At 39.0% G+C, this 26,694-nt stretch overlaps 1 protein-coding gene across 1 annotated transcript; it reads left to right on the top strand.

Moving 5' to 3' along the window:
* On the top strand, positions 4,057-26,694 carry TNFRSF9 (TNF receptor superfamily member 9). Its single transcript, XM_005690738.3, has 8 exons — positions 4,057-4,127; positions 4,858-5,036; positions 6,478-6,585; positions 7,195-7,332; positions 7,851-7,917; positions 9,766-9,896; positions 13,433-13,567; positions 25,120-26,694. Exons 2-8 carry the CDS (start codon positions 4,925-4,927, stop codon positions 25,206-25,208), a joined length of 780 nt encoding a protein of 259 aa, XP_005690795.1. The 5' UTR covers positions 4,057-4,127; positions 4,858-4,924; the 3' UTR covers positions 25,209-26,694.

Below are 26,694 nucleotides of genomic sequence, written 5' to 3' on the forward strand. Positions count from 1 at the left end.
TAGAATGAGATGTTTAGAATATGTTGAAATAAATATTATTGCTGATGTTGTTAGTGTTGATACTTTGTTGGGGTTATCTCTGATTTAGTTTGGGAAGGCTTTTTGGAAGGGATGATTCTTTTGTTATTGCCTTGAACAGTTTAGAAGGCTAAAATAAATAAAGCAATGTGATATATATTTTAAGGCAAATGAAAATTGTACTAAAAGTGTATTACATCTTTGACTAGCTTAACATTATGAGCATCTAGCTAGCAATAGAATTGCTTTAGCCTCCTATCATGATTTTATCAAATGAGAATGCAGTAATGTGAACATTATCAACCTCTTGACACACCCAAATGAAGCCATCTGTACACAGTCTTCGGTAGAATAATTCTGGAGTGGTTGATTTTGTTTAACTGTAGGCTGGTAAAACTAATCTTGAGAATCTTTTGAGCTCAGTAAAAACTCTTATGTCATTGGCCAAGATTCAGAAAGTGAGCTAATTCCTGTGCTAGGAAACAACACATAATCACTTTCAGGGGAGGTAATACCTCTGCCCACAGAATATCCAAAATGTAAATTAGCAAGTAGCATTGAGTTAAATAAAAATATAGTCCAGTTAAATGTCAGACTGTCGTGTTAAACCCAGAACCCCACATGTAAATGAGGTTAGGCTGTGACGTTGAAAGTGTTAGGAAATTATCAGCAGTGCAATTTCTACATTGTGATGCTCCTACATTTGGCCAACTCTGCTGAAGTTGGTGGAGGGGCTCCCACAGTTATCACAGGGAGAATGACTCTCAGATGATGCTCAGAATCTAGGAATAAATTCGTAGATAGCCCAGGCATTTTTCTTCTTCTCTCCTGATGCTTGCCCTGGTTGCTTTACTGATCATTGCTATGGGAGGCTAGGGAGGGAAATTTTTGTAACAATAAGTCTTATAATCACAGCTACTCCTTTCTTGAGAACTATGTGCCAGGCATTGAACTAAGCACTTCATATTCACTGTTTCATTTAATCCTCTCTAAATGAAGATGGGGTACAAGGTTCCTGTATGTAAGGCATGGTTGGAAAAGCTGAGATTTAGGGGGGTTTTCGGCCTTTTGGCTAAGGCTGAGTGTAGTGTGGGGGCTGCCCAGGGGGCTCAGTGGTAAAGAGTCTACCTGCCAGTGCGGGAGGCACAGGGACGTGGGTTCGACCCCTGGGTCAGGAATATCCCTTGGAGGAGGAAATGGCAACCCAGCCCAGCATTCTTGCCTGAGAAATCCCATGGACAGAAGAACCTTTCGGGCTATAGTCCAGGGGGTTGCAAAGAGTCGGACACCACTGAGTGAACCCAAGAAACTTGCCCAAATTTGCATTACCATCAAGATAGCAAAACCTAGATTTGATCCAGATCACCATGACAAGAAAACCTGGACTCTTAACCACGTGCTATACTCTAGTATTCCCCTTTCATGGGGGTGTGGGTGAGGTTGATAAGATTGGGGCCTGAATAACAAATCAAAACCACAGTGAGATATTTGACACCTACTTGGATGGCTATAATAAAAAATTTTGTTGTCGTTGAAAGAGAAAAACCCACAGAAAACCAAGAAGTGGTAGCAAGGATGTGGAGAATTTGAAACCCTTATTCATTGCTGGTGGGAATGTAAAATGCTGCAGCTGCTGCGGGAAACAGCCTGGTAATCCCTCAAAAAGTGAGATAGGATGACCACACAATGGAGCAATTTCACACTCAAGAGAACTGAAAACATGTTCATACAAAACTTTGTACAATGATCTTCATAGCAGTGTTATTCATACAGTCAAAAAGTGGAAATGACTCGAGTGTCCGTCAGCTGATGAATGGATCAACAAAATGCGGTAACCCTACAGAATGGAATAGTATTAAGCCCTGAAAAAGGAGGAGAATACTGATGCATGCTGCATCATGGAAGAACCTTGAAAATACTAAACCAAGTGAAAGCAGTCCAACACCAAAGACCAGCTAGCATATGATTTTATGTATAAATATATGAAATGTCCAGAACTGGCAAGCTCATTGAAACAGAAAGTAGATTAGTGGCTACCAAGGGCTGGAGGAAGGAGGATTGAGGAGTGATGCTAATGGATACACAGAGCTTCCTTTTGGACTAACAAAAATGTTCTGGAATGATATACTGGTGATGGCTGCACGATATAGTGAATATTCTAAACTCCACAGAAATGTACACATTTAAACAGGTGTAATTTATGTACAGTTTTAAAGGCTGACTATATATATATATATATATATATATATATATATATATATATATATATTTTAAACAACTTCAGATCAGATCTGAAAAGTCCTTGAATACTGAACTACAGAGTCCAGGTTTTCTTTTGTACACAACAGGAAGCCATGAACATTTCTAAGGAGGTTGATGGCATAATAAGAGTTGTAGAGACACATAAGGGGCTTCCCTGGTGGCTCAGATGGCTAAGAATCCACTTGCAATGCGGGAGACCTGAGTTTGATCCCTGGGTTTGTAAGATCCCCTGAAGGAGGGCATGTATTAAGCACACATGCCTGCATGCTAAGTCACTTCAGTCAGGTATGACTCTTTACAACCCTATGGACCCCATAGTGCGCCAGGCTCCTCTGTTCATGGAATTCTCCAGGCAAAAATACTGGAGTGGGTTGCCATTTCCTCCTCCAGGGGGTCTTCCTGACCCAGGGATGGAAACTGTTTGGATCTGATAGAAAAACATCTGTCTTACTGGAAATCACTCTTCCTCTTAGTTCCCTTACTTGCCTTCCTGAGGGCCCCTAGATGGACTCAGTGTTTTAGCATTTTGAAAGCATCCTCCTCCTCTTCCTGCTCTTCCTCCTCTCCTGATCCTCTTTTTTTTTTTAAATTTGAAATAATGATTTTCTAAAATCCTTCATGGGCTTCCCAGGTGACTCAGTGGTAAAGAATCCACCTGTAAGGGCAGGAGAAGTGGGTTTGATCTCTGGGTCATGAAGATCCCCTGGAGAAGAGAATGGTAACCCACTCCAGTATTCTTGCGTGGAAAACCCCATGGACAAAGGAGCCTGGCAGGCTACAGTCCATGGGGTCACAAAGAGTCAGATATGACTTATCGACCAAACAACAATAACAACAAAAACCCTCATAGATCACAGCTTTACCCAATGAAGTCACCGGCCACATAAATTCTGTTTCCTTTGTCTCCAGTTCCCCTCCATTTCTTTCTCCTTCTTCCATCTCACCCACGCACCAAGCACAGTCAAAAGGAGTCAAATTGTCTTCGGTTCGACTTGCTGATAATTTGGCCAGACTCATAGCTCCAACGTTCTTATTTGCATAATGCCCTCTTCCTCCTCCTCATCATCATATCAACTCTTAGGGATCATTTGCAGCTTAGTTACTTTTCTGATGCCTGGATCATCAGCTGCAGTAAATAAATTATAGCTATAGCATCACTAGTACTATGGTGATTAACCCTGTTATTATAGGGTTAAGGGGTAGTAACTGATAGGAGTGCTGATCTTTTTTTAGAAGAGGGTTTCTTCCCTCAAATCTCAAATATGTTGATGGTGGTTTATTTACTAAGTCGTGTCCGACTCTTACAGCCCCACGGACTATAGCCAGCCAGGCTCCTCTGGCCATGGGATTCTCCAGGCAAGAATACTGGAGTGGGTTGCCATTTCCTTCTCCAGGCGATCTTCCCAAACCAGGAATCGAACCTGGGTCTCCTACATTGGCATGTTCTTTACCAACTGAGCTACAAGAGAAGCCCGTTGAGGGCTTCAAATACATTGAGGATGCCTTAAAAGCTTTGCCATGGAGAACTACTTTTAAGTGACAAAATCCGTTTGCCAAAGTCATCTGAAACAAACAAACACAAATACCCTAGCAGTAGGGGGCTGCTTTTAGTTTGAATTGCGTTATCAAGTGGGGATAGACCCTCTAAGGGACTTTAAGGTCAGCAAATGCCAAGTGAGCTCTCATACCTCACAGAACTGTCTCTGGGGATTTCCCATGAGGCCCCGCCCCCGCTGAGTCACCAAGCTCCCTCTGAGAGCCTTTGACCTGCAGCTCTTCTCAGCTGCAGAATCTCACTGCTCTGAAGATCAAGAAGCAAAGTTCTTCAGCAGCCCTGCAATCTCCAGGTTTGTCCATTTGGGGCAGATGGTGGGGGGAGGAGAGGAAGAACCGAGCAGGGATGAGGATGGGAGCTTTGTTCCCTTTGTACATTTCTAGACTTTCTTCCCTTCTAATTTCTAATGACTTTCACTCCACAGCCCATTAAATGAAGACCAGGAACCTGGCCTCTAGAGATTGTTGGACTGTAGTCTTATGACTTCAAATCTCAAAATGAATAAATACATAACTATTAAGAAAGTGTGATAGTGAGTTCAACAGGGTGGTCTTTCAACATTTTAGCAATTAAGTGTTGTAATTCCACATACTGTTTGGACAAAGGAGGAATTTTAATAATGAAGTGTCTTCACATGGAGCTGAACTGTCGGATTCTCTTTTTAAGGACTGTTATTTCAGTGACAGTACGCCACTGCCATTGTTGAAATCTAGAAGCTAATGCTGAATATCTATGAAAGTCCCCAAAAGTTCTTACTATTGTTATTTCTGCATTTTGGCAAAGCATGTTGGAAAGTGCACTCATAGACTTTGGCAAATCTGCACAAAGCTATGTGTTTAATCATGCAGGTCTTATAGAAGTTTCTATGAATTCACTGCTTTTCTTTGGTATTCCATCATTAATTGCTCTTGAAAACCCCTGAGTTGTGATCTTGTAGAAACGCACAGGTAATAAATAGGTGAACTGTTGATAATTATGAAAGGAGAAACCACCTCATCCTTGAAACTTTTTACCTTCTGCAGAGTGGAAATTTGTGAGACCAGCTACTTTGATTAAAATTCTGTTGGACTCTGCTCGGCTAATAAATCTATGCAAGATTTCATCATGGGAAATGGCTATTACAACATAGTGGCTACTGTGCTATTGGTCATGAATCTTGAGAGGACACGATCATTGCAGGGTTTCTGTAACTGTTCAGCAGGTAAGAACCAAATTATCACATGTGCTTGATCTGTTGAAAACATGGTTCAGTTAGTCTGCTAGTCAGAGCTAATTAGCTCTGTTTTAATGATCCTTTTTAAAAAATTAAACTATAGTTGATTTATAATATTGCATTAGTTTCAGTGTGTTAGCTGCTCAGTCATGTCTGATTCTACCTCATAGACTGTAGTCCGCCAGGCTCCTCTGTCCATGAAATTCTCTAGGCAAGAATAAGGAGTGGGTAGCTATTCCCTTCTCCAGGGGATCTTCCATGATTCACATACAGACACATATATATGTCTGTGCTTGTGCATGCTAAGTTGCTTCAGTCGTGTCCAACTCTTTGTGACCCCATGGACTGTAGCCCACCAGGCTCCTCTGTCCATGGGATTTTCTAGGCAAGAATACTGGAGTAAGTTGACATGCCCTCCTCCAGGGGATCTTTATATATATATATAGCAGTGTATCTATTAATCCAATACTCCTAATTTATCCCTCCCCTCCATTAATATCTTTTATTCCTTCATTTACAAATATTTCTTGGATGCTGCATCTTAGCTGTGTGAACATAGCCTTGTCACTTAATCTCTTGTGACTCAGCTTTGTCATGTAGGGTGATATGAGGACCTATCATAGGACTGATTGCTGGAAGGACTGTATGATGGGCTTAGATCAGTGCACAGTACAGGAAAAGACCTCAACAAATAGCTTGGTGTTTGAGGACAAGTATTCAGACCGGAGGTGCAACAAGGAATAAGCAAGTGGCTTAACAGAGTGGGAAAAGGCAGACACATTTAAATGTTAGTGTGCCAATAAAGGACATTGATCTCCTCCTTAATCCAGTCATACTGGTCTCCCAGATCAATCAAAAGAAACTGTTTTATTCAATAGATTAAAAAAACTATGTTTTTCTGTTGATTTGTTTTTTGCTATATCTATACTTTGCTATTTTTAATTCTATGATTACACTTAGGGCAACCTTGCAAATGGATTTTTTTTTGGCTGTACTGTGTCTTCGTTGCTGTGTGGGCTTTTCTCTAGTTGTGACACGCAGGGTCTACTCTCTAGTTGCGCCACTCAGTCTTCTCATTGTGATGGCTTCTGTTTTTGCAGAGCATGAGCTCTAGGGTGCTTGGGCTTCAATAGTTGTGGCTCGTGGGCTCTAGAGCACAGGCTTAGTTGCTCCCAGGCATGTGGGATCTTCCCAGATCAGGGATCATACCCATATCTCCTGCATTGGAAGGTGGATTCTTTATCACTGAGCCACCAGGGAAGCCCCAAATGGATAATTTAAAACAGTCGATCAACAAATAAAGTGTGTTGCTATGTTACCTAGAAATCAAATCTTTATTTCATATTCTGGTTTTCTTGTGAACCTCATAATACTTCAGGTGATGACTGTCCATTGAAAAACATGAACAGCCCTTATCTTCCCCTTTTAGGTACTTTCTGTGGGAAAAGCAGTCTGGAGCCTTGCATTTCTTGTCCTTTAAATAGTTTCTCCAGCACAAGTGGACAGAAGTCCTGTGACATATGCAGAAAGTGTGAAGGTATGATTTTAAAAATGTAGTCTTTATGCCGATATGTGTTGGGAAGACAAGTTTTTATTCCCTAGTGTACTGATCTTGCTTTAAAATCTGAAGTGTCAGGTTGACTGATTCCTCTGCCAATAGGCAGGGTCCAGTAAAATAATTTACTGTAAGAGCCAACACTGGTGGATTGAGCTTTTTAAATATTAGAGGGAACATTCACTGGACAAGAGAGAATTCTTTTAATCGCAGAATGTAAAATGTCTTCTTTAGTTATTTAAAAGTAAGCTTTGTACTCTGAGGTCGTTGTTTGTTCGGTCGCTAAGTCGAGACCAACTCTTATATGACCCATAGACTGTAGCCCATCAGGCTCCTCTGTCCATGAGATTTTCCAGACAAGAATACTGGAGTGGGTTGCCATTTCCTTTTCCAAGGGATCTTCCCAACCCAGGGATTGAACCCAAGTCTCCTGCATTGCAGGACGATTCTTTACCGCTGAGCCACCAGGAAAGCCCCTGAGGTCATTAAGGAACGTTATAAGTAGAACAAGCATAGTTTTTATTGCAGAACATGAATTTGCTTCCTGCTTTGGGAGGTCAAGGGTCAGTGTAACCCTGACGGACTTTGTAGGTATTTTCAGGATCAAGAAGCCGTGTTCCCCCACCAGCAATGCAGAGTGTGAATGCATTTCGGGATTCCACTGCCAAGGGGCAGGATGTTCCATGTGTGCAAAGGACTGTAAACAAGGTCAAGAATTAACAAATGAGGGTAAGTTTCCTCTTGTAGGGAAAATTTGTTATCTAGACTTACATCATTCGCTTAGTACATGGTCCTTTGAATATAAAACAGATTTGTAGACCCTTTAAGTAATAAATAATGAACCATGGAGTCACATATCTGATATTTGCAAAATTATTTTTCAGTCAATGAAACTAATTTGAGATGACAAATTTTTTCATCAGAACCATGCTTTTTCATGTATATGCAATACTATACATATAATTAGAATAAAACCTTTAGTCATATTAGGGTTTCATTTCAAGAAAAACTGTTGAACAATCTGTGTAGATTGTATTAAGCTAATAATTTTATTACAGGATTATATTTATCATATACTGTTCAAGAAGAATTGTTTATCACTAATGAAATTCAGGAAGAATTGTTGGATAATCAGCACAGATCATATTAAATTAATGACTTTATTGTTATGAGATCATGTTCATCTCAGGGAAAGTTTAAAATGATAAAAATACTTCCTTTTATTATTCCTTTAATTTTTATAAAAGGTTGTAAAGACTGCTCTTTTGGGACATTTAATGATCAGGAACACGGCATCTGTCGACCTTGGACAGAGTATGTATCACTTCTTTTTGCTTAAAAGTAAAGTGTCTGGGTTAACTTTTCCAACTGATGCTTTTAAAATTTTTAGTTAATTAATTATTTTAATTGGAGGATAATTGCTTGACAACGTTGTGTTGTTTTCTGCCATGCATCAACATGAATCAGCCATAGGTATGCATATGTTCCCTCCCTCCTGAACTTCCCTCCCACTCACTGATGCTTTTTTAAACCTGCCAAGTGTAAATATGAAGTAACTGTGCAAATAGGCAGCATGGGAATGGTATGAGGTCACTGTGACTGGTTTGCCAAAATGGGCATTTTCTCCAGGAGTAATGCCCAGAACAGCTAAGTCAGATTTGCCAGTGGAACTCAGTTACTGTCTGCCCCAAGGGTTCTTCTGTCTCCCTCCAATCTCTTTGCTGCCTCTAATCTTTCCTTATTGATCAGTCCATCTTCAAGTGCTCGTGCCAGCACTGATAATGATATAGAAGAGGGTAAAGTATGTTTCCTTTCCTCAGAACCATTAACATAGACTTGGGCAAATAAGACCATCCCAGGCAGCCAAACAGCCAACAGTGTATTTTGTATGTCTTTGTTCTTTTTGCATTTTATTTTCGTATAAGATCATTTTTATTATTATTTTACATTTACATTCTTATTGTGTTTTACAAAAGTATTGATTCATAGCACATTAGAAAGTTTTGTCTTTTTGTTTTTGTTTTTTGTCTTTTGACACAAATAGTTCTGAGCAGTGAAGTGAGTCTCTGTGGAAAGTGGGATTGAACTGGTTTTGGGGAATGGGTGGGTTCATGTTAGGTAAAGGACATGGGAGAGACATAGGACAATGATGATGATGTTGGTGGTGACCACAGTTATGTGCTTAGTTGCTCAGTCATGTCCGACTCTTTGCGATCCTGTAGGCTATAGCCCACCAGGCTCAACTATTCATGGGGATTCTCCAGGCAAGAATACTGGAGTGGGTTGCCATGCCCTCCTCCAGGAGATCTTCCCAACCTAGAGATCAGACCCAGGTCTCCTGCGTTGCAGGCAGATTCTTTACCATCTGAGCCACCAGGGAAGTCCCAACAATGATTGTGGCTGCAATTAATAGGGAGTGAGCCAGGCACATAAAATCATTTACTCTTCACAACAGCCCTGGGACATGGATATCTTATTTTTCAGATGAGCTGTAGAGAAATTTCCCAACTTGCCCAAGGTCATTCTGCGAAAAGACCAACTCAGGACTCAAACTCTGATCTGTCATATGCCAACACATCATGGGGTTAGGAAATCCTAACCCTATGAAGGAGACCCAGGGTTCGATCCCTAGATTGGGAAGATCCCTTCAAGAAGGGAATGGCTACCCATTCCAGTATTCTTGCCTGGGAAATCCCATGGACAGAGGAGCCTGGCTGGCTACAGTCCATGGGGTTGCAAAGAGTCGGACATGACTGAGCAACTGTCACACACTCCGCTGCAACCCTAAGCTAAGTTGTCTGTCCTTTCTGCGTGCCAGAGATGCTCAAATACACTTAAGAAGGTGGAGGTGACAGACTAACCAGGCAACAGCCTGATGTAGGCTCTCATGGGCCAGGGTTCTCCAGACTGGGAAGGAAGAAGAAGCCAGTTGGGCAAGTAGAGTGAGATGGACTGTGGAGAGCTGTGAAAGCCAAGTGAACACTGGAGGAAGCCCGATGTTCAGTGAAGTTTTTCAGAATATCCTTGCTTTGTCTATAAACCCAAATCCACATACCCTTGTCACTAGAACTCCTTAATTGAGTAGAAAATGTCAGTCTTTTAAAATTAGAATGATCTGTACCTGAATTAATTATTTGAACTCTTTTCATTGAACCCTCTAAGCTGTTCTTTGAATGGAAAGGCTGTCCTTGTAAACGGGACGAAGGAAAGTGACGTAGTGTGTGGACCACCGCCACCTGACTTCTCTCCAGGTGCATCCTCCACCATCGTGCCTGCCTCTGGGAGAGAGCCAGGTAGCTGGTTTGTTGCTGTTAAATAAGTGAATGTATCATGGCCATTCTGGTTGGAATCTAAATCACCCCAATGTCCTGATGTCTTGCATGTTAATCTATAGCAGGCACCTCCGACACGCCTTCTTTCTCTTACTCTGGCTTCAAGGGACCCACCTCTTTCATCAGTGTTTATTATTCAGTGTGGGTTACGTATTAATGAGCAGAGCAAGACGAGATTGGATCCAAATAGACACTAACCCCTTTGATCTTGCCAAATAACAATGGTGATAGAGTCCCATGTTTCCTATATCCTAGAAGGCCAAACCACTTAATTTTGTGGGTCTCTAGGAAAATTATTGGGCTTCCCTGGTGGCTCAGTGGTAAAGAATCCACCTGCCAATTCAGGAAACATGGGTTCAATCCCTGGGTCGGGAAAATCCCCTGGAGAAGGAAATGGCAACCCACTCTAGGATTCTTGCCTGGAGAACTCCATGGACATTGGAGCCTGGTGGACTACAGTCCATGGGGTAGAAAAAGAGTCGGATACGACTTAGTCACTAAAAATCAACAACAATTGAACAACATTATTAAGGGTTTTTAGTTTTGTTTTTTTTTTAAGTTTTCTTTTTTTTTTTTTAAATTTTTATTTTTTTTAAATTTTAAAACCTTTAATTCTTACATGCGTTCCCAAACATGAACCCCCCTCCCACCTCCCTCCCCACAACATCTCTCTGGGTCATCCCCATGCACCAGCCCCAAGCAAGCTGCACCCTACGTCAGACATGGACTGGTGATTCAATTCTTACATGACAGTATACATGTTATAATTCCCATTCTCCCAAATCATCCCACCCTCTCCCTCTCCCTCTGAGTCCAAAAGTCTGGTATACACATCTGTGTCTTTTTTCCTGTCTTGCATACAGGGTCGTCATTGCCAACTTCCTAAATTCCATATATATGTGTTAGTATACTGTATTGGTGTTTTTCTTTCTGGCTTACTTCACTCTGTATAATTGGCTCCAGTTTCACCCATCTCATCAGAACTGATTCAAATGAATTCTTTTTAATGGCTGAGTAATACTCCATTGTGTATATGTACCACAGCTTTCTTATCCATTCATCTGCTGATGGACATCTAGGTTGTTTCCATGTCCTTGCTATTATAAACAGTGCTGCGATGAACATTGGGGTACATGTGTCTCTTTCAATTCTGGTTTCCTCGGTGTGTATGCTAAGAGGAAAGTTCATAGCAATACAGGCATACCTCAAGAAACAAGAAAAAAGTCAAATAAATAACCTAACTCTGCAACTAAAGCAACTAGAAAAGGAAGAGTTGGAGAACCCCAGAGTTAGTAGAAGGAAAGAAATCTTAAAAATTAGGGCAGAAATAAATGCAAAAGAAACAAAAGAGACCATAGCAAAAATCAACAAAGCCAAAAGCTGGTTCTTTGAAAGGATAAATAAAACTGACAAACCATTAGCCAGACTCATCAAGAAGCAAAGAGAGAAAAATCAAATCAATAAAATTAGAAATAAAAATGGAGAGATCACAACAGACAACACAGAAATACAAAGGATCATAAGAGACTACTATCAGCAGTTGTATGCCAATAAAATGGACAACGTGGAAGAAATGGACAAATTCTTAGAAAAGTACAATTTTCCAAAACTGAACCAGGAAGAAATAGAAAATCTTAACAGACCCATCACAAGCACAGAAATTGAAACTGTAATCAGAAATCTTCCAGCAAACAAAAGCCCAGGTCCAGACGGCTTCACAGCTGAATTCTACCAAAAATTTCGAGAAGAGCTAACACCTATCCTCCTCAAACTCTTCCAGAAAATTGCAGAGGAAGGTAAACTTCCAAACTCATTCTATGAGGCCACCATCACCCTAATACCAAAATCTGACAAAGATGTCACAAAAAAGGAAAACTACAGGCCAATATCACTGATGAACATAGATGCAAAAATCCTCAACAAAATTCTAGCAATCAGAATCCAACAACACATTAAAAAGATCATACACCATGACCAAGTGGGCTTTATCCCAGGGATGCAAGGATTCTTCAATATCCGCAAATCAATCAATGTAATTCACCACATTAACAAATTGAAAAATAAAAACCATATGATTATCTCAATAGATGCAGAGAAGGCCTTTGACAAAATTCAACATCCATTTATGATAAAAACTCTCCAGAAAGCAGGAATAGAAGGAACATACCTCAACATAATAAAAGCTATATATGACAAACCCACAGCAAACATTATCCTCAATGGTGAAAAATTGAAAGCATTTCCCCTAAAGTCAGGAACAAGACAAGGGTGTCCACTTTCACCGCTACTATTCAACATAGTTCTGGAAGTTTTGGCCACAGCAATCAGAGCAGAAAAAGAAATCAAAGGAATCCAAATTGGAAAAGAAGAAGTAAAACTCTCACTGTTTGCAGATGACATGATCCTCTACATGGAAAACCCTAAAGACTCCACCAGAAAATTACTAGAGCTAATCAATGAATATAGTAAAGTTGCAGGATATAAAATCAACACACAGAAATCCCTTGCATTCCTATACACGAATAATGAGAAAGTAGAAAAAGAAATTAAGGAAACAATTCCATTCACCATTGCAACGAAAAGAATAAAATACTTAGGAATATATCTACCTAAAGAAACTAAAGACCTATATATAGAAAACTATAAAACACTGATGAAAGAAATCAAAGAGGACACTAATAGATGGAGAAATATACCATGTTCATGGATCGGAAGAATCAATATAGTGAAAATGAGTATACTACCCAAAGCAATTTACAAATTCAATGCAATCCCTATCAAGCTACCAGCCACATTTTTCACAGAACTAGAACAAATAATTTCAAGATTTGTATGGAAATACAAAAAACCTCGAATAGCCAAAGCAATCTTGAGAAAGAAGAATGGAACTGGAGGAATCAACTTGCCTGACTTCAGGCTCTACTACAAAGCCACAGTCATTTTTAAGTTTTCTTAACAAGCAAGCAGGCAAATTTACTAAAAGAGCTGGTGGGAGATGCCCAAAGCACCTCTTCTCATGTGAAGAGTTTACAAATGCAAGTTTACATCAGCATATTTGGAAAATTATATTTTTGCCTCAGTTTTCCTTTTGCTATTTTTTGTTTTTCAAACTTTAAACTTTTTATTTTGTATTGGCTATTTTGTTAATAGCCAATTAGCAATGTTTTGGTAGTTTCAGGTGAACATCTAAGGGACTTAGCCATACATACATACATGTATCCATTCTCCTCCACACCACTCCCTCCCATCCAGGCTGCCACATAACACTGAGTAGATTTCCATGTGCTATGTAGTAGGACATATAGAAGTACATACATAACCTTCCCAGATTCCCTAACTATCCCTTCCCCCCATTCTTCTCCCGGCAACCATAAGTTCGTTATCTAAGTCTGTGAGTCTCTATCTATTTTGCAAGTAAGTTCATTTGTATTGTCTCTTTTAGATTCCACATATGAGGGATGTCAGATGATATTTCTCCTTTTGGTCTTTTTCTGCAGGTCTCACCTCCCAGATCATCATCTTCTTCCTTGCCCTGACATCAGCTGCCATGCTGTGCCTGGCAACCTTCGTGTTTCTCCGTTTCTCTGTGGTTAAACAGGGCAGAAAGAAGCTCCTGTATATATTCAAACAACGTAAGATGAATATAAAAGTGTGAGATATGAGCTTTCTGAGGCTAGACATTTTGCAGTAGAAAGAAAAAGATTATTATTATTATTATTATTTTTAGTTACAGAAGTTAGGTAAGTATAGCACAGTGGTTATCAAGCGGGATAATTTGGTCCCAGGGGACACTCAGCAGTGTCAGGAGACAAGTTTGATGGTCAAAGTCTAAGAGGTGGTGGAAGGGGTGCTGTGCTCTGGTATCTGGTGAGTGGAGGTCAGCAATGCTGCTAAAATCCTATATGCACAAGACAGCCCCACAACAAAGAGTGACCCAGCCCCAAATGTCCATGGCTGAGGTGGAGAAAGCTCAGTGATGGCAGAACATAGCCCAAAGGTTCTGGAAAAATTACCACTTTAAGTATGCTGCAGCCTTGGACAACTCTGGGTGTGTGTGTGTCCACTCAATTGTGAATACAGGACACTGAAAAGAGGAATCAAAAATAACATTGCCCCATCTAGCATGACTTTTCTGGCTGATAAATGACCTTGACCTAAGCTAGACCCACAGCTAGAAGAAGGCCTGCTGCTGCTGCTGCTGCTGCTAAGTCGCGTCAGTCGTGTCCGACTCTGTGCGACCCCATAGACGGCAGCCCTAAAAGGGAGTTTGAAGTGGTTTTAATGGGATGAGGCATTAGGACACTGATCTGGATTAAATGAGAAATTTCAATGGTGGATTTCACTCACTACACAGGATACCATTTCTATAAGAAACTCAGCAAGTGTCTAGCACAGAGTCAATATTCACTAAATGAAAGCTATTAATATTTATTCCAAAAGGCATGTAGATGGAGGCAATCTGCATTTTTGACTTTGTGGAAGATAGAACTTTAGATAACAGGAAAGACTTACTAAGAGGGATTCATATACAAGAGGGTCGCTCCGAGAGCTCTGTAATGTAGCCCAGACCATCATAATATGATTAGAGAGTGTCTCCTTGTAAGTTGCTAAAAATATAGGATAATTGCTTTATACTCTTGTGTCAGTTTCTGCTATACAAAAACATGAATCAGCCATAGGTATAACATGTCTCCTCCCTCTTGAACCTCCCTCCCACTCCCCACTCCCTCCTTCCTCTCTCAGGTTCCTTGTGTTACAAGCAACTTTCCACTAGCTATCTGTTTTACATAGGATAATGTATATGTTTGGAGTAGGAAATGACAACCCACTTCAGTATTCTTGCCTGGAAAATTGCATGGACAGAGGAGCCTGGCGGGTACAGTCCAGGGTTGCAAAGAGTTGGACAGACTGAGCAGCTAAGCACTCACATATGCAATGTATATGTGTTAGTATATAGTATTTGTTTTTCTCTTTCTGACTTACTTCACTCTGCATAACAGGCTCTAGGTTCATCCATGTAACTAGAACAAACTCAAATAAAACAATTATCCTCCAATTAAGAATAATTTTTTTTCTTAAAAAAGGCAAAGACCCTGGAGATAAAATATCAGTAATAATGACATAAAGTCCTGCATTGTTTCAAGAAAATGTCAAAAATATGTATAGAAGTTTTTAATATAGGAGGGAAAGTTCTAGTAAATTCTTATCTAAAGATGCAATACACTAATTGGTATAAAGGTTCTTTTTTGGAAACAATATAAAATATTTTCAACGTTTTGAAATACACAGAAAAAAATGCATGCATGTAAAGTTTGCATGTATTCGAGCTAAGTTGCTTCAGCTGTGTCAGACTTTGTGCAATCCTATGGACTGCAACCTGCCAGTCTCCTCTGTTAAACAAACTAAAATGAACACCTGTGTAACCCTACCCAAGTCAAGAAATAGAACACACTCTGCTCCCCGGAAGCCCTTCTTGTGTTCCTTCCAGACTAAAACCCCTCCCTCTGCTAGTGCTAACCACATCTAGATTCTTACGGTGTTCACTTCCTCGCTCTTACTTACAGTTTTGCTACCCAAGAACATGGTTTAATTTGGCTGCTTGTGAACTTCAGACCAGTGGAATCACACTATATCTGTTCTATATTTTCCTTTCCCCTTTCACTCAGCAATGTATCCTTATGATTCATCCATGTGTGGCATTTATCTTGAGTTGATTTCCATTGTTAAATGTTCTTCTATTGAAGGACTGTATCACGATTTGTTTATCCATTCTAATATTCCTGGACAATTGGGTTGTTTCCAATTTGGGGCTCTTACAGAGAATAATATTTGGATATTTTTGTCTATATATCTCAGCGTACATAAGCACGTTTCTTTCCTTCCTTTTTTTAAACCTAGGAATAAAGGTGCTGGAATATGTATCTTGGTCCTTCAGTTCAGTCGCTCAGTCATGTCCAACTCTTTGCGACCCCATGGACTGCAACACCCCAGGTTTCTCTGTCACTAATTTGTTCAAACTCATATCCATTTGGTCCATAGTACTAGATTTATAAAACTTTTTGAGAGTGATAGGAGTCCAATTAGCAGCGTATGAGAATTCTTTTTGTGCCAGTCCCTGCTAACACTTAGCATTATCAGACTTCTTAATTTTTATCTGTCTGGTGGGTGTGTAGTAGTATCTCGTGGTTTTAATTTGCATTTCCCTGATTACTGGTGAGACTGAACATCTTTTCACGTTATGTTTGGTCACTAGGATTTCCTCTCCTGCAAATCACCTAATCTTTTGAGCCTTTTCCCATTGGATTGTTTGTCCTTTTCTTACTAATCTATAGGAATTTTTTAGTCTACTGTTCATGGGCTGCAGATATATTTTCCGACCCTGTGGTTTGTTCTTTGATTCTCTTTTTGAGGTCTTAACCTCTGATTTAAACCTCTAAATTCTCACCGAAACTTCTGATTTAAACAACTATCCGTCCCAGCTTTACCCCAAACTGCAATAAAGGTCTTTATAAAATGGTTTTCAAAAGTATTTATGAGTAATTAGGGAGTTTCAATGGAACTGTCATCTATTTTAAAAAATTTTAGGTTATTTTTTAAAACTTTCTATTTTGAAATAGAGATTCACAGGAAGTTGTAAAGACAGTACAGAAAAGTCATATGTGCCATTCATGGGGTTACATCATATTTAACTATCCGGTAGCTCAGCTGGTAAAGAATCCTCCTGCAATGCAGGAGACCCTAGGGATCCCCTAGAGAAGGGATAGGATACCCACTCCAGTATACTTGGGCTTCCCTGCAGGCTCAGATGGTAAAGAATCCGCCTGCAATGTGGGAGACCTGAGTTCAATCCCTTGGTTGGGAAGATCCCCTGAAAGAGGACATGGCAACCAACTCCAATATTCTTACCTGGAGAATCCCCATGGACAGAGGAGCCTGGCAGGTTAGAGTCCATAGTGTCACAGAGTCGGACATGACTGAGTGACTAAGCACAGCACAGCACACAGCACATAATATCAAAACCAGGCAGCTGACATTGGCACACTGTGTGGGTTTAATTTGCGTGCGTGCATATGCTCAGTTGCTCGGCTGTGTCTCTTTGTGACCCCCAGGGACTGTAGCCCACCGGGCTCCTCTGTCCATGGGATTCTCTCAGTAAGAATACTGGAGTGGGTTGCCATTTATTCCTCCGGGGACCTTCCTGACCCAGGGATCGAACCCACATCTCCTGCATCTCCTGCACTGGCAGGTGAATTCTTTACCATGGGCCACCTGTGTTTAGTGTGTGTCATTTTATCACATGTGTAGATTGGTGAAACCAGCAGCACAATCAAAATGCAGGACTATTCCATGACTGTTACATTAGCGCTGTTATGAGTAATCATGTACAGGACGTGTGTGGACATAAGCTTGCATATCTTGAAGATAAACGCCCAGGAGTGCAATTACTGGGTCATATGATAAGTGTGTGTTCACTTTTTAAAGAAACTGCTAAACACTTTTCCACAGGAGTTGTACCATTTAACCTTCCACCAGCAAGGTGTGAGAGATCCAGTTTTTCCTCATCTTTGTCAGCATTTTGTATTGTTGCAATTTTTAATTTCAGTTGTTTGAATAGATATGCACTAATATCTTAATGTGGGCTTAATTTGCCTTTCCCTAAAGGCTGAACATTTTTCATGTACTTATTTTCCACCTGTCAATCTTCTTCAGTGACATGTTCCTTCATGTCTTTTACCCATTTTCTAATTAGATTGCTTATCTTAACTTTTGACATTTGAGTTATTTTTTAAAGTTCCAAGATGTGAGTCTTTTATCAGATATGAGGTTTGTAAATATTTTCTCTTGCCTTTTCATCCTCTTCACATGATCTTCTGCAGAGAAAAAGTTTTTAATTTTGATGAAGTCCAACTGGCCAATTTTTTAAATTTATGGGATTACATCTAAGAAGTCTTTATTAAGTCCTAGATCTCAAAGATTTAGACTTTCTCTTATGTCATATGCTAAATGTTTTGCATTTAAATATATGTTTCATTTTTAGCTAAGTTCTATATAAGGTGTGAGAGTTTCAGGTCAATATTTTAAAATTATTATTATTTTTGCCTATGGGTAGCCAATGGCATCAGCATCATTTATTGGAAAGATTATTTTGCTTCCATTGAATTAATATTGCATTTTTGTAAAAACTCAGTTGGCTGTACTTGTGTGAGGACTATTTCTGGTTTCTCTCTTCTCTTCCATTGATCTGTGTCTTTTTCCTTCTGCCAATACCACACGGTCTTGGTTACTGTAGCTGTAAAAAAGTCTTGAAATTAGGTATAGGGTAGAATGAGTCCTCCCACATTATTCTTCTCTTTCAAGATTGTTTTGACTATTCTAGTTCATGACGATAATTTTAGGATAATCTTATCTCTATCTACAAAATGTCAGCGGGGATTCTGATAGCAATTGTGTTAAATCTGTACATTAGTTCAGGAAGAATTGAGATCTTTCCTATGTTAACTTCCCTGGTGGCTCAGACGGTAAAGCATCTGTCTAAAATGCTGGAGACCTGGGTTTGATCCCTGGGTTGGGAAGATCTCCTGGAGAAGGAAATGGCAATCCACTCTAGTACTATTGCCTGGAAAACCTCATGGACAGAGAAGCTTGGTAGGCTACAGTCCATGGGGTCGCAAAGAGTTGGACACGACTGAGCAACTTCACTCACTCACTCACTATGTTAACTATTCCAATCCATGAACACAGTGTGGCTCTCCATTTATGTATATTTTCTTTGATTACTTTCATCAGTGCTTTGTAGTTTTCAGCATACAAGTACTGCACATGTTTTTTAAATTTAGGCCTTAATATTTAAATTTTAGAATTGCAAATGATATTGTATCTTTAGTTCAGTTCAGTTCAGTTGCTCAGTAGTGTCCGACTCTTTGTGACCCCACGAATTGCAGTACGCCAGGCCTCCCTGTCCATCAACTCCCAGAGTTCAGTCAAACTCATGTCCATCGAGTTGGTGATACCATCCAGCCATCTCATTCTCTGTCGTCCCCTTCTCCTCCTGCCCCCAATCCCTCCCAGCATCAGAGTCTTTTCCAATGAGTCAATTCTTCGCATGAGGTGGCCACAGAACTGGAGTTTCAGCTTTAACATCATTCCTTCCAAAGAAATCCAAAGGCTGATCTTCTTTAGAATGGACTGGTTGCATCTCCTTGCAGTCCAAGGGACTCTCAAGAGTCTTCTCCAACACCACAGTTCAAAAGCATCAATTCTTCGGCGCTCAGCCTTCTTCACAGTCCAACTCTCACATCCATATGTGACCACTGGAAAAACCATAGCCTTGACTAGATGGACCTTTGTTGGCAAAGTAATCTCTCTGCTTTTGAATATGCTGTCTAGGTTGGTCATAACTTTCCTTCCAAGGAGTAAGCGTCTTTTAATTTCATGGCTGCAATCATCAGTGGTTTTGGAGCCCCCCAAAATAGTCTGACACTGTTTCCACTGTTTCCCCATCTATTTCCCATGAAGTGATGGGGCCAGATGCCATAATCTTAGTTTTCTGAATGTTGAGCTTGAAGCCAACTTGTTCACTCTCCTCTTTCACTTTCATCAAGAGGCTTTTTAGTTTCTCTTCACTTTCTGCCATAAGGGTGGTATCATCTGCATATCTGAGGTTATTGATATTTCTCCCAGCAATCTTGATTCCAGCTTGTGCTTCCTCCAGCCCAGCGTTTCTCATGATGTACTCTGCATATAAGTTAAATAAGCAGAGTGACAATATACAGCCTTGATGTACTCCTTTTCCTATTTGGAACCAGTCTGTTGTTCCATGTCCACTTCTAACTGTTGCTTCCTGACCTGCATATAGGTTTCTATTTTGGTTTTTGACATGTTCATTGCTAGTATATAGAAATACAGGGTTTTTTTTTTGTACTTTGAGTTTTGTCCTGTGATTTTGCTGAACTTGCTTACTAGTTGTAGGGTATTTTGTAGATTTCTTGGGATTTTTTATGTAGATCATAGTGTCATCTGAAAAAAAAAAAGTTTGTGTTTTTTCATTTCCAATTTATATGCCTTTTATTTCTTTTCTTGCCTTATTGTGCTAATTAGAATGTCCAGGACTATGTTGAGTCAAAGTGGTGAAAGTGGATATCTTTGCCTTCCAAAAAAAACCTCAGGGCAGGAGTATTTAGTCTTTCATAAAGTATGATATGAGTTACAGATTTTAGTAGATATTCTTTATTAAGTTGAGAAAGTGCTCTGAAGATTTTTTTTTTAATCATGTATTAGCGCTAAATTTTTTCAGGTGCTGTTTTTGTATCAGTTGATTTGATTATGTGATTTTTCTTCTTTAGCCTGTTGAGATGGTGAATTCTGTAGATTGATTTTTGAATTTCAAACTAACCTTACATCCCTGGATTAAAGTCCATTCAGTTATAGTATATAATTATTTTTGTATATGTCTGAATTCTCTTCATGAATATTTTAAGAATTTTTGCAGCTATATTCATGAAGAATATTGACCTGTGGTTTCCTTTTTTTGTACTGTCTTTGTCTGGTTTTGGTATCAAGGTAATATTGACTTCCTCAACTTATTCTGTTTTCTTGAAGAGGTTGTATAGAGCTGGTGTTAGTTCTTCTTTAAATAGCTTTGTCTAGTGAAGCTATCTGAACATGGAACTTTCTTTTTGAGGTTTCTTAATTACAAATTCAATTTCCTTAATAGGCCTTAATTCATATTGAGTGAATTATGATACTTTATGTTTTTTGAGGACTTGGTCCATTTCATCAAAGTTGTCAAATTTATGTGCTTAAGTTACTTATGCTACTCCCATACTATCCTTTTGTTATATACAGGTCGGTAGTGAAGTCACCTACTGATACTGGTAATGGGTGCCACTCTCCTTTTTTCTGAATAAATTTTGGTAGAGATTTGACAATTTTATTTATCTTTTCAAAGAACCATCTCTTTGTTTCATTGATTTTCTTTGTCGTTCTATTTTCAATTTCACCAATTTCTGCTTTTACCTTTATTATCCCCTTTCTTCTGCTTGCCTTGAATTTATTTTGTTCTTTTTCTATTTAGGTGGAAGTTATGTTATTGGTTTGAGAGTTTTCCTCTTTCTAATATAAGAGCTTCATATTATAAGTATCCTCAGTACTAACTTAGCTGTGTACACACATTTTGATATGTTGTTTTCCATTTTCTTTCAGTTCAATGTACTTTTTATGTTTCTCTTGATTATTTAATAGTGCGGTTTTTAGTTTCCTAGTATTTGGTGATTTTTTGGTTTTCTTTCTGTTGTTGATGTCTATTTTGATTCCATTATAGTAAGAGGACACCCTCTGTGTGCTTTCTTTTAAATTTGCTGAAGTTTGATTCATGTTCCAGGTCATGCTTTGTCTTGGTCTTTGTTCTATTGTTGTTGTTCACTCAGTCATGTCCAACTCTTTGTGACCTCATGGACTGTAGCACTCCAAGTTCCACATTCTTCACCATCTCCTGGAGCTTGCCCAAACTCATGTCCATTTACTTGGTGATGCCATCCAGCCATCTCGTCCTCTGTTGTCCCCTTCTCCTCCTGCCTTCAATATTTCCCAGCATCAGGGTCTTTTCTAATGAGTCTGCTCTTGGCATCAGGTGGCCAAAGTACTGGAGTTTCAGCTTCAGCATCAGTCCTTCCAATGAACATTCAGGATTGATATCCTTTAGGATTGACTGGTTTGATCTTCTTGCAGTCCAAGGGACTCTCGAGAGTCTTCTCCAACATCACAGTTGAAAAGCATCAATTCTTTGGTGCTCAGCCCTCTTTATAGTTCAACTCTCACATCCATAATGACTACTGGAAAAACCATAGCTTTGACTATACAGACTTTTATCAGCAAAGTAATATCTCTGCTTTTTAATGTGTCATCAGGTTTGTCAGCTTTTCTCCCAGGGAGCAAGTATTTTTTAATTTCATGGCTGCAGTCACTGTCCACAGTGATTTTGGAGCCCAAGAAAATAAAGTCTGCCACTGTTTCCATTGTTTCCCCATCTATTTGCCATGAAGTGGTGGGACCAGATGCCATAATCTTTATTTTTTGAATGTTGAGTTTTGAGCCAGCTTTTCCACTCTCCTCTTTCACCTTCTTCAAGAGGCTCTTTAGTTCCTTTTTGCTTTCTGCCTTAAGGGTGATGTCATCTGCATATCTGAGGATATTGATATTTCTCCTGGCAATCTTGATTCTGGCTTGTGTTTCATCAAGCCTGGCATTTCTCATGATGTACTCTGCATATAAGTTAAATAAGCAGAGTGACAATGTACAGTCTTGATGTCCTCCTTTAGACACTTGAAAAGGTGGATAGACTGTCCTATAAATATCAATTCAATCCTGTTGATTGATGATGTTGCTGAATTCTTCTATATCATTTCTGATTTCCTGTCATGTTGTTCTATCAACTCTTGGAAGAGGGCCATTTAATTCTTCAAATATAATTGTGAATTTGCATATTTCTCTTTTCACTTTTATCAGTTTTGCTTCACCTATTTTGTAGCTCTGTTGCTAGTTGTATTCATATTTAGTACTACCATGCTTTCTTGGTGAATTGACTCTTAATAATGTAAGGTCCCTCTCTGTGTCTGGTAGTTTCCTTTGTTCTGAAGTCTACTTTATCTGATAGTAATATAGCCACTCTTGCTTTTTAAAAATTTATAATATACATGGTATATCTTTTTGCATCCTTTTACTTTCAACCTTCCTACATTTTTATATCTGAAATAAATTTCTTATAGATAACGTATAATGGTCACACTACTAATGTCTGTCTTTTGCTTGGTATATTTTAAAAATGTACATTTAATATAATTACTTACATGTTAGGACTTAAGATGTTATTTTATGTTTGTTTTCTCTTTTCTTTCTCTGGCTTTCATTAGAAATTCACTGTCATTTAATTTGCTCTTCCCCTCTAAGTGATGTGTTACTTCTCTCTGGCTGCTTTCAAGATTTCTTTTTGTTTTTAGAACTTAAACTGAAATGTGTCTTGGTGTGGATTTCATTGGACAGTCCTGTTCAGGATTCACTTAGCTTCCTGAATCTGTAGATTTAAGCCTTTTTCTAGATTTGGCAAATTTTCAGCCATTATTTCTTCAAATACTTTTTCAGTCCTACTCCCTTTCTCTTCTTCTTCAAGGACTCCAATGACATCAATATTGGTCTTTTTTTTTTTTTTTCTATAGTCCCACATGTCCTTGAAGCTCTGTTCACTTTTTCCCCAGTCTTTTCTCTCTGTTCAGATGGGATAATGATTCTTTCCTTTCCTTCTTCTCCATTCTTGTGCTGAGCCCACTCACTGATATTTTAAATTTTGGTTATTGTAAATTTTCAGTTCTCAAATTGCCACCTGATTCTTTTCTAAGATCTTGTATTTATTTTTCATTTGTTTCCAGTGTGTTTCTAATTGCTTGTTGAAGCATCCATCTTTTTGATAGCTACTTTAATGTCCTTGCCAGATAGCTCTAATTTCTACATCACCTAGACCTCCTCAGGATGGGATCCTTGTTATTGCTAGACATGTGTGGGGGTTCGGGCTACCCATTAAGCCTCCACTGATAAGACTCTGGCTAGGTTAAGGCACTTTGTTCCCGCTCCCCACATGGCTTCCACTGATAATAAAAGGATGGGATTGGGGATGGCCTTGATGCTGTGAGTGGCGATGAAGTCCTAACTCTCCACTAGGACTCTGATGCCACCCTAATAAGTATGGGCCAGTGAGCCTTGATAGCACTTGGCAAGAGTGTAAGTCTAAGTGCTCTACTGGGTCTTAGTGGTGGGCTTGGGTGTGGGACCACTTTCATTAGTCCACTTTTACAGTTCCCAGTCCAGGGCATATGAAGCAGAAAGAACACTCAGGGAACTCAAAGCCATACTTCCTTGGATTCCAAGATCCTTAACTGGTCTACTTTCTTGCCACCTTTCAGGTTCTTTTTGTGTTTGTTATATAAAAGGTCCAGCATTTTCAATAATACTTAGCAGGAAGAACAGAAGAAAGTGTGATTACTCTGTCTTTCCAGAATCAAATTTTCATTTAAAAATTAATCTTTGATGCTATTTCAAAAGGAAAAGGACATTTCATTGGGAATCCTGGATATCTTGCCAGTTTTTTAAAGATCTTGGAGATGGTGTGCTTGTTGAGCTTTGGTTATTTTTTTACAGTTAAGAAGCATATAAAGTTAGGGTAGGGCTTTTTGCTTTGTTAGGGTATAAAAATATACATATATATTAACTGATATTATATTGTATATGGTATATATATATATATATATACACACACACACATATATATATTTAACTGATATACCTGTATATATGGGCTTCCTCTGTGGCTCAGTGGTAAAGAATCTGCCTGCCAATTCAGGAGATACAGGTTCAATCCTTGAGTTGGGAAGTTCTCCTAGAGAAGGAAATGACAATCCACTCCAATCTTCTTACCAGGGAAATCTCATGGACAGAGGAGCCTGGCAGGCTATAATCCATGGTGTTGCAAAGAGTCGGACATGACATATATATATATATTTTATATGTGTATATATATATATTTAATTAAAGGACTTGGGTGTGAGACCACAATCATATATGTGTGTGTGTGTGAGCTATATTTAAATTTTAGTATTATTTTAGAATTGCAAGTTACTCGGCAATAGCACAAATACTTCACACTAACATGTAAATGAAAATCTGGAAGCTAGTGCATAAATCAGTTCTTTACTTACTAATTGATGGAAGCAGTAGGAGTATATTTAACATCTCAGAGCCATAAGCATTTCATTCAAAAGAAGCCATCTAATGTGTAATCTAAGTAACCCTCAAGACTGAAACATGTGTTGCTGAATCAAAACTGCAATCATGTTTGGCATATGACTAATTTTATGCTATAATGACTCATGCTCAAGACTGTTTTTAGCTTTTGTGGACACTAAATAAACTAGTTTGTTCAGGACCAATAAAACAGTATTAGGTAAAAAGAAAAAAATCTTAAATAATCCTGAAAAAAGTTTATATTTGCTATTACCTCTCTTGCTGATGAGTTTGTTCAAACTAAAGCTGAGAATGTTTGCTGTTTAGAGATGTTCTGCAAATGGGATTTATGGAAAATGGATGTTAAATGATTAAAACAGACAATGAAAGATAACTCTTTTAAATTACCTTTTAGCATTTATGAGACCAGTACAAACAGCCCAAGAGGAAGATGCCTGCAGCTGCCGATTTCCAGAAGAAGAGGAAGGAGAGTGTGAACTGTGAAGATGTGTTGGGACTCTCTTGAGAAGAATCACAGGAGAAATATGAAGAATCCCACTATTGTACTTTCTAAAACATCATTCCAGATCACATCCAGGATTACCCCAACAAACTTTTCCTAAATGCTAAATGAATTGGCCTTTGAAGATGTACCACTTTTAACAGAACAGAAAAATGGGACAGAACTGGTGGTGAAGGGGGCATTTTGTAGATACTGCTTAAGAGGTTCAGACTAGTTTTCTTGAAACCCAGAGAAGTATATTTTAAATTTAATCATGGAATCCAATGGTACAGCTAAAATGATAATCAAAATCAGTTCTATTTTTTTTTTCTGGTGCTCATAGACATGTGTCGATAAGCCATAAGATGCGGACAATATCCCCGACCAGATTTTCCACCGGTCAAGCATCCTCAACAAGGGCCTCCTCCACTGTCGGGGGAGAGAATGATGACAATCATCAGCATGGCCCAAGTTTGGGGTCAAGAGCAAAAAAATGAAAAAAAAAAAAAAAAAAAGGGCAGACCTTGGGACTTCCCTGGTGGTGTAGCAGTCAAGACTCCATACTCCCAATGCAGAGGGCATGGGTTTGATCACTGGTTGAGGAGCTAAGATTCCCTCATGCTGTGTGATGCAGTCAAAAAAAAAAAAAGGGAAAAAAAGAAAAAAAAAGCAGACCTTGATTGAAGAGTTCTGAAAAGAGTCTATGGGTATCCTGTGGTCCTCTCCATCTTCACATCTTCTACCTTTGTCCTACTCCCCTCTGAGTCACAACTTACTTTTTTATATTCTTAAAAAACTTTAACCATAATATTTGATACACATAAACTAGGAGACCCATGAACACATCACCCAACCAAGAAAGAGTTGCCAAACTCCCATGGGCCAAATCTGAGATGCCGTGTGCCTTCATATGGTTTTGCATGTATAAATAGTTAAAAGCAAATCAAAATAAGAATATTATCTCATGACACATAAAATTAGCATGACACATAAAAACTCAAATTTTGGAGTCTGTAAGTAAGTTTTTTTTGGAAAACACAAGCCACCCTCAGGTACCCTTTGCATTACAGCAACAGAATTGAGTAGTTGTGACAGAGACTGTCTGGTTCACAAAGCCTAGAATATTTAATAACTGACATATAGGGTCAAAGTCAGGATCAGAGCATCCATCCTGTACTCCTTCCCTCCTACATCTCCTATCCACCTTCCCACCCCAAACCCAGAAACTTCTCACAGGAATGTTGTCTATCATTTTCCTGCTTTTAAAAAACCCATTTATCATACAATTATGTACCCCACAATTAGTTTACTTACTTTTGTTTGTTATTGACCTTTATGAAAATGGTATTGTGCCGTACGGAAATTTATTGTGCTTTAATCACTGGAAAGTATATTTATAAGACTCACTCATGTTATTTTGTATAGCTAGAATGCTTTCATTTTGATTACTGTATAGTCTTGCAAATATACTATTATTTATCAACTCCA

Source organism: Capra hircus, chromosome 16, assembly GCF_001704415.2.
Source record: "Capra hircus breed San Clemente chromosome 16, ASM170441v1, whole genome shotgun sequence".
NCBI classification, from domain to species: domain Eukaryota; kingdom Metazoa; phylum Chordata; class Mammalia; order Artiodactyla; family Bovidae; genus Capra; species Capra hircus.

Bases quoted from the DNA above. Each gene is read 5' to 3' on its own strand.
- TNFRSF9 (XM_005690738.3), top strand. From the start codon at position 4,925: ATGCAAGATTTCATCATGGGAAATGGCTATTACAACATAGTGGCTACT. The intron at 7,333-7,850 runs GTAAGTTTCCTC...TTTTTATAAAAG, and splicing joins TCAAGAATTAACAAATGAGG to GTTGTAAAGACTGCTCTTTT. The intron at 9,897-13,432 runs GTAGCTGGTTTG...CTTTTTCTGCAG, and splicing joins TGCCTCTGGGAGAGAGCCAG to GTCTCACCTCCCAGATCATC.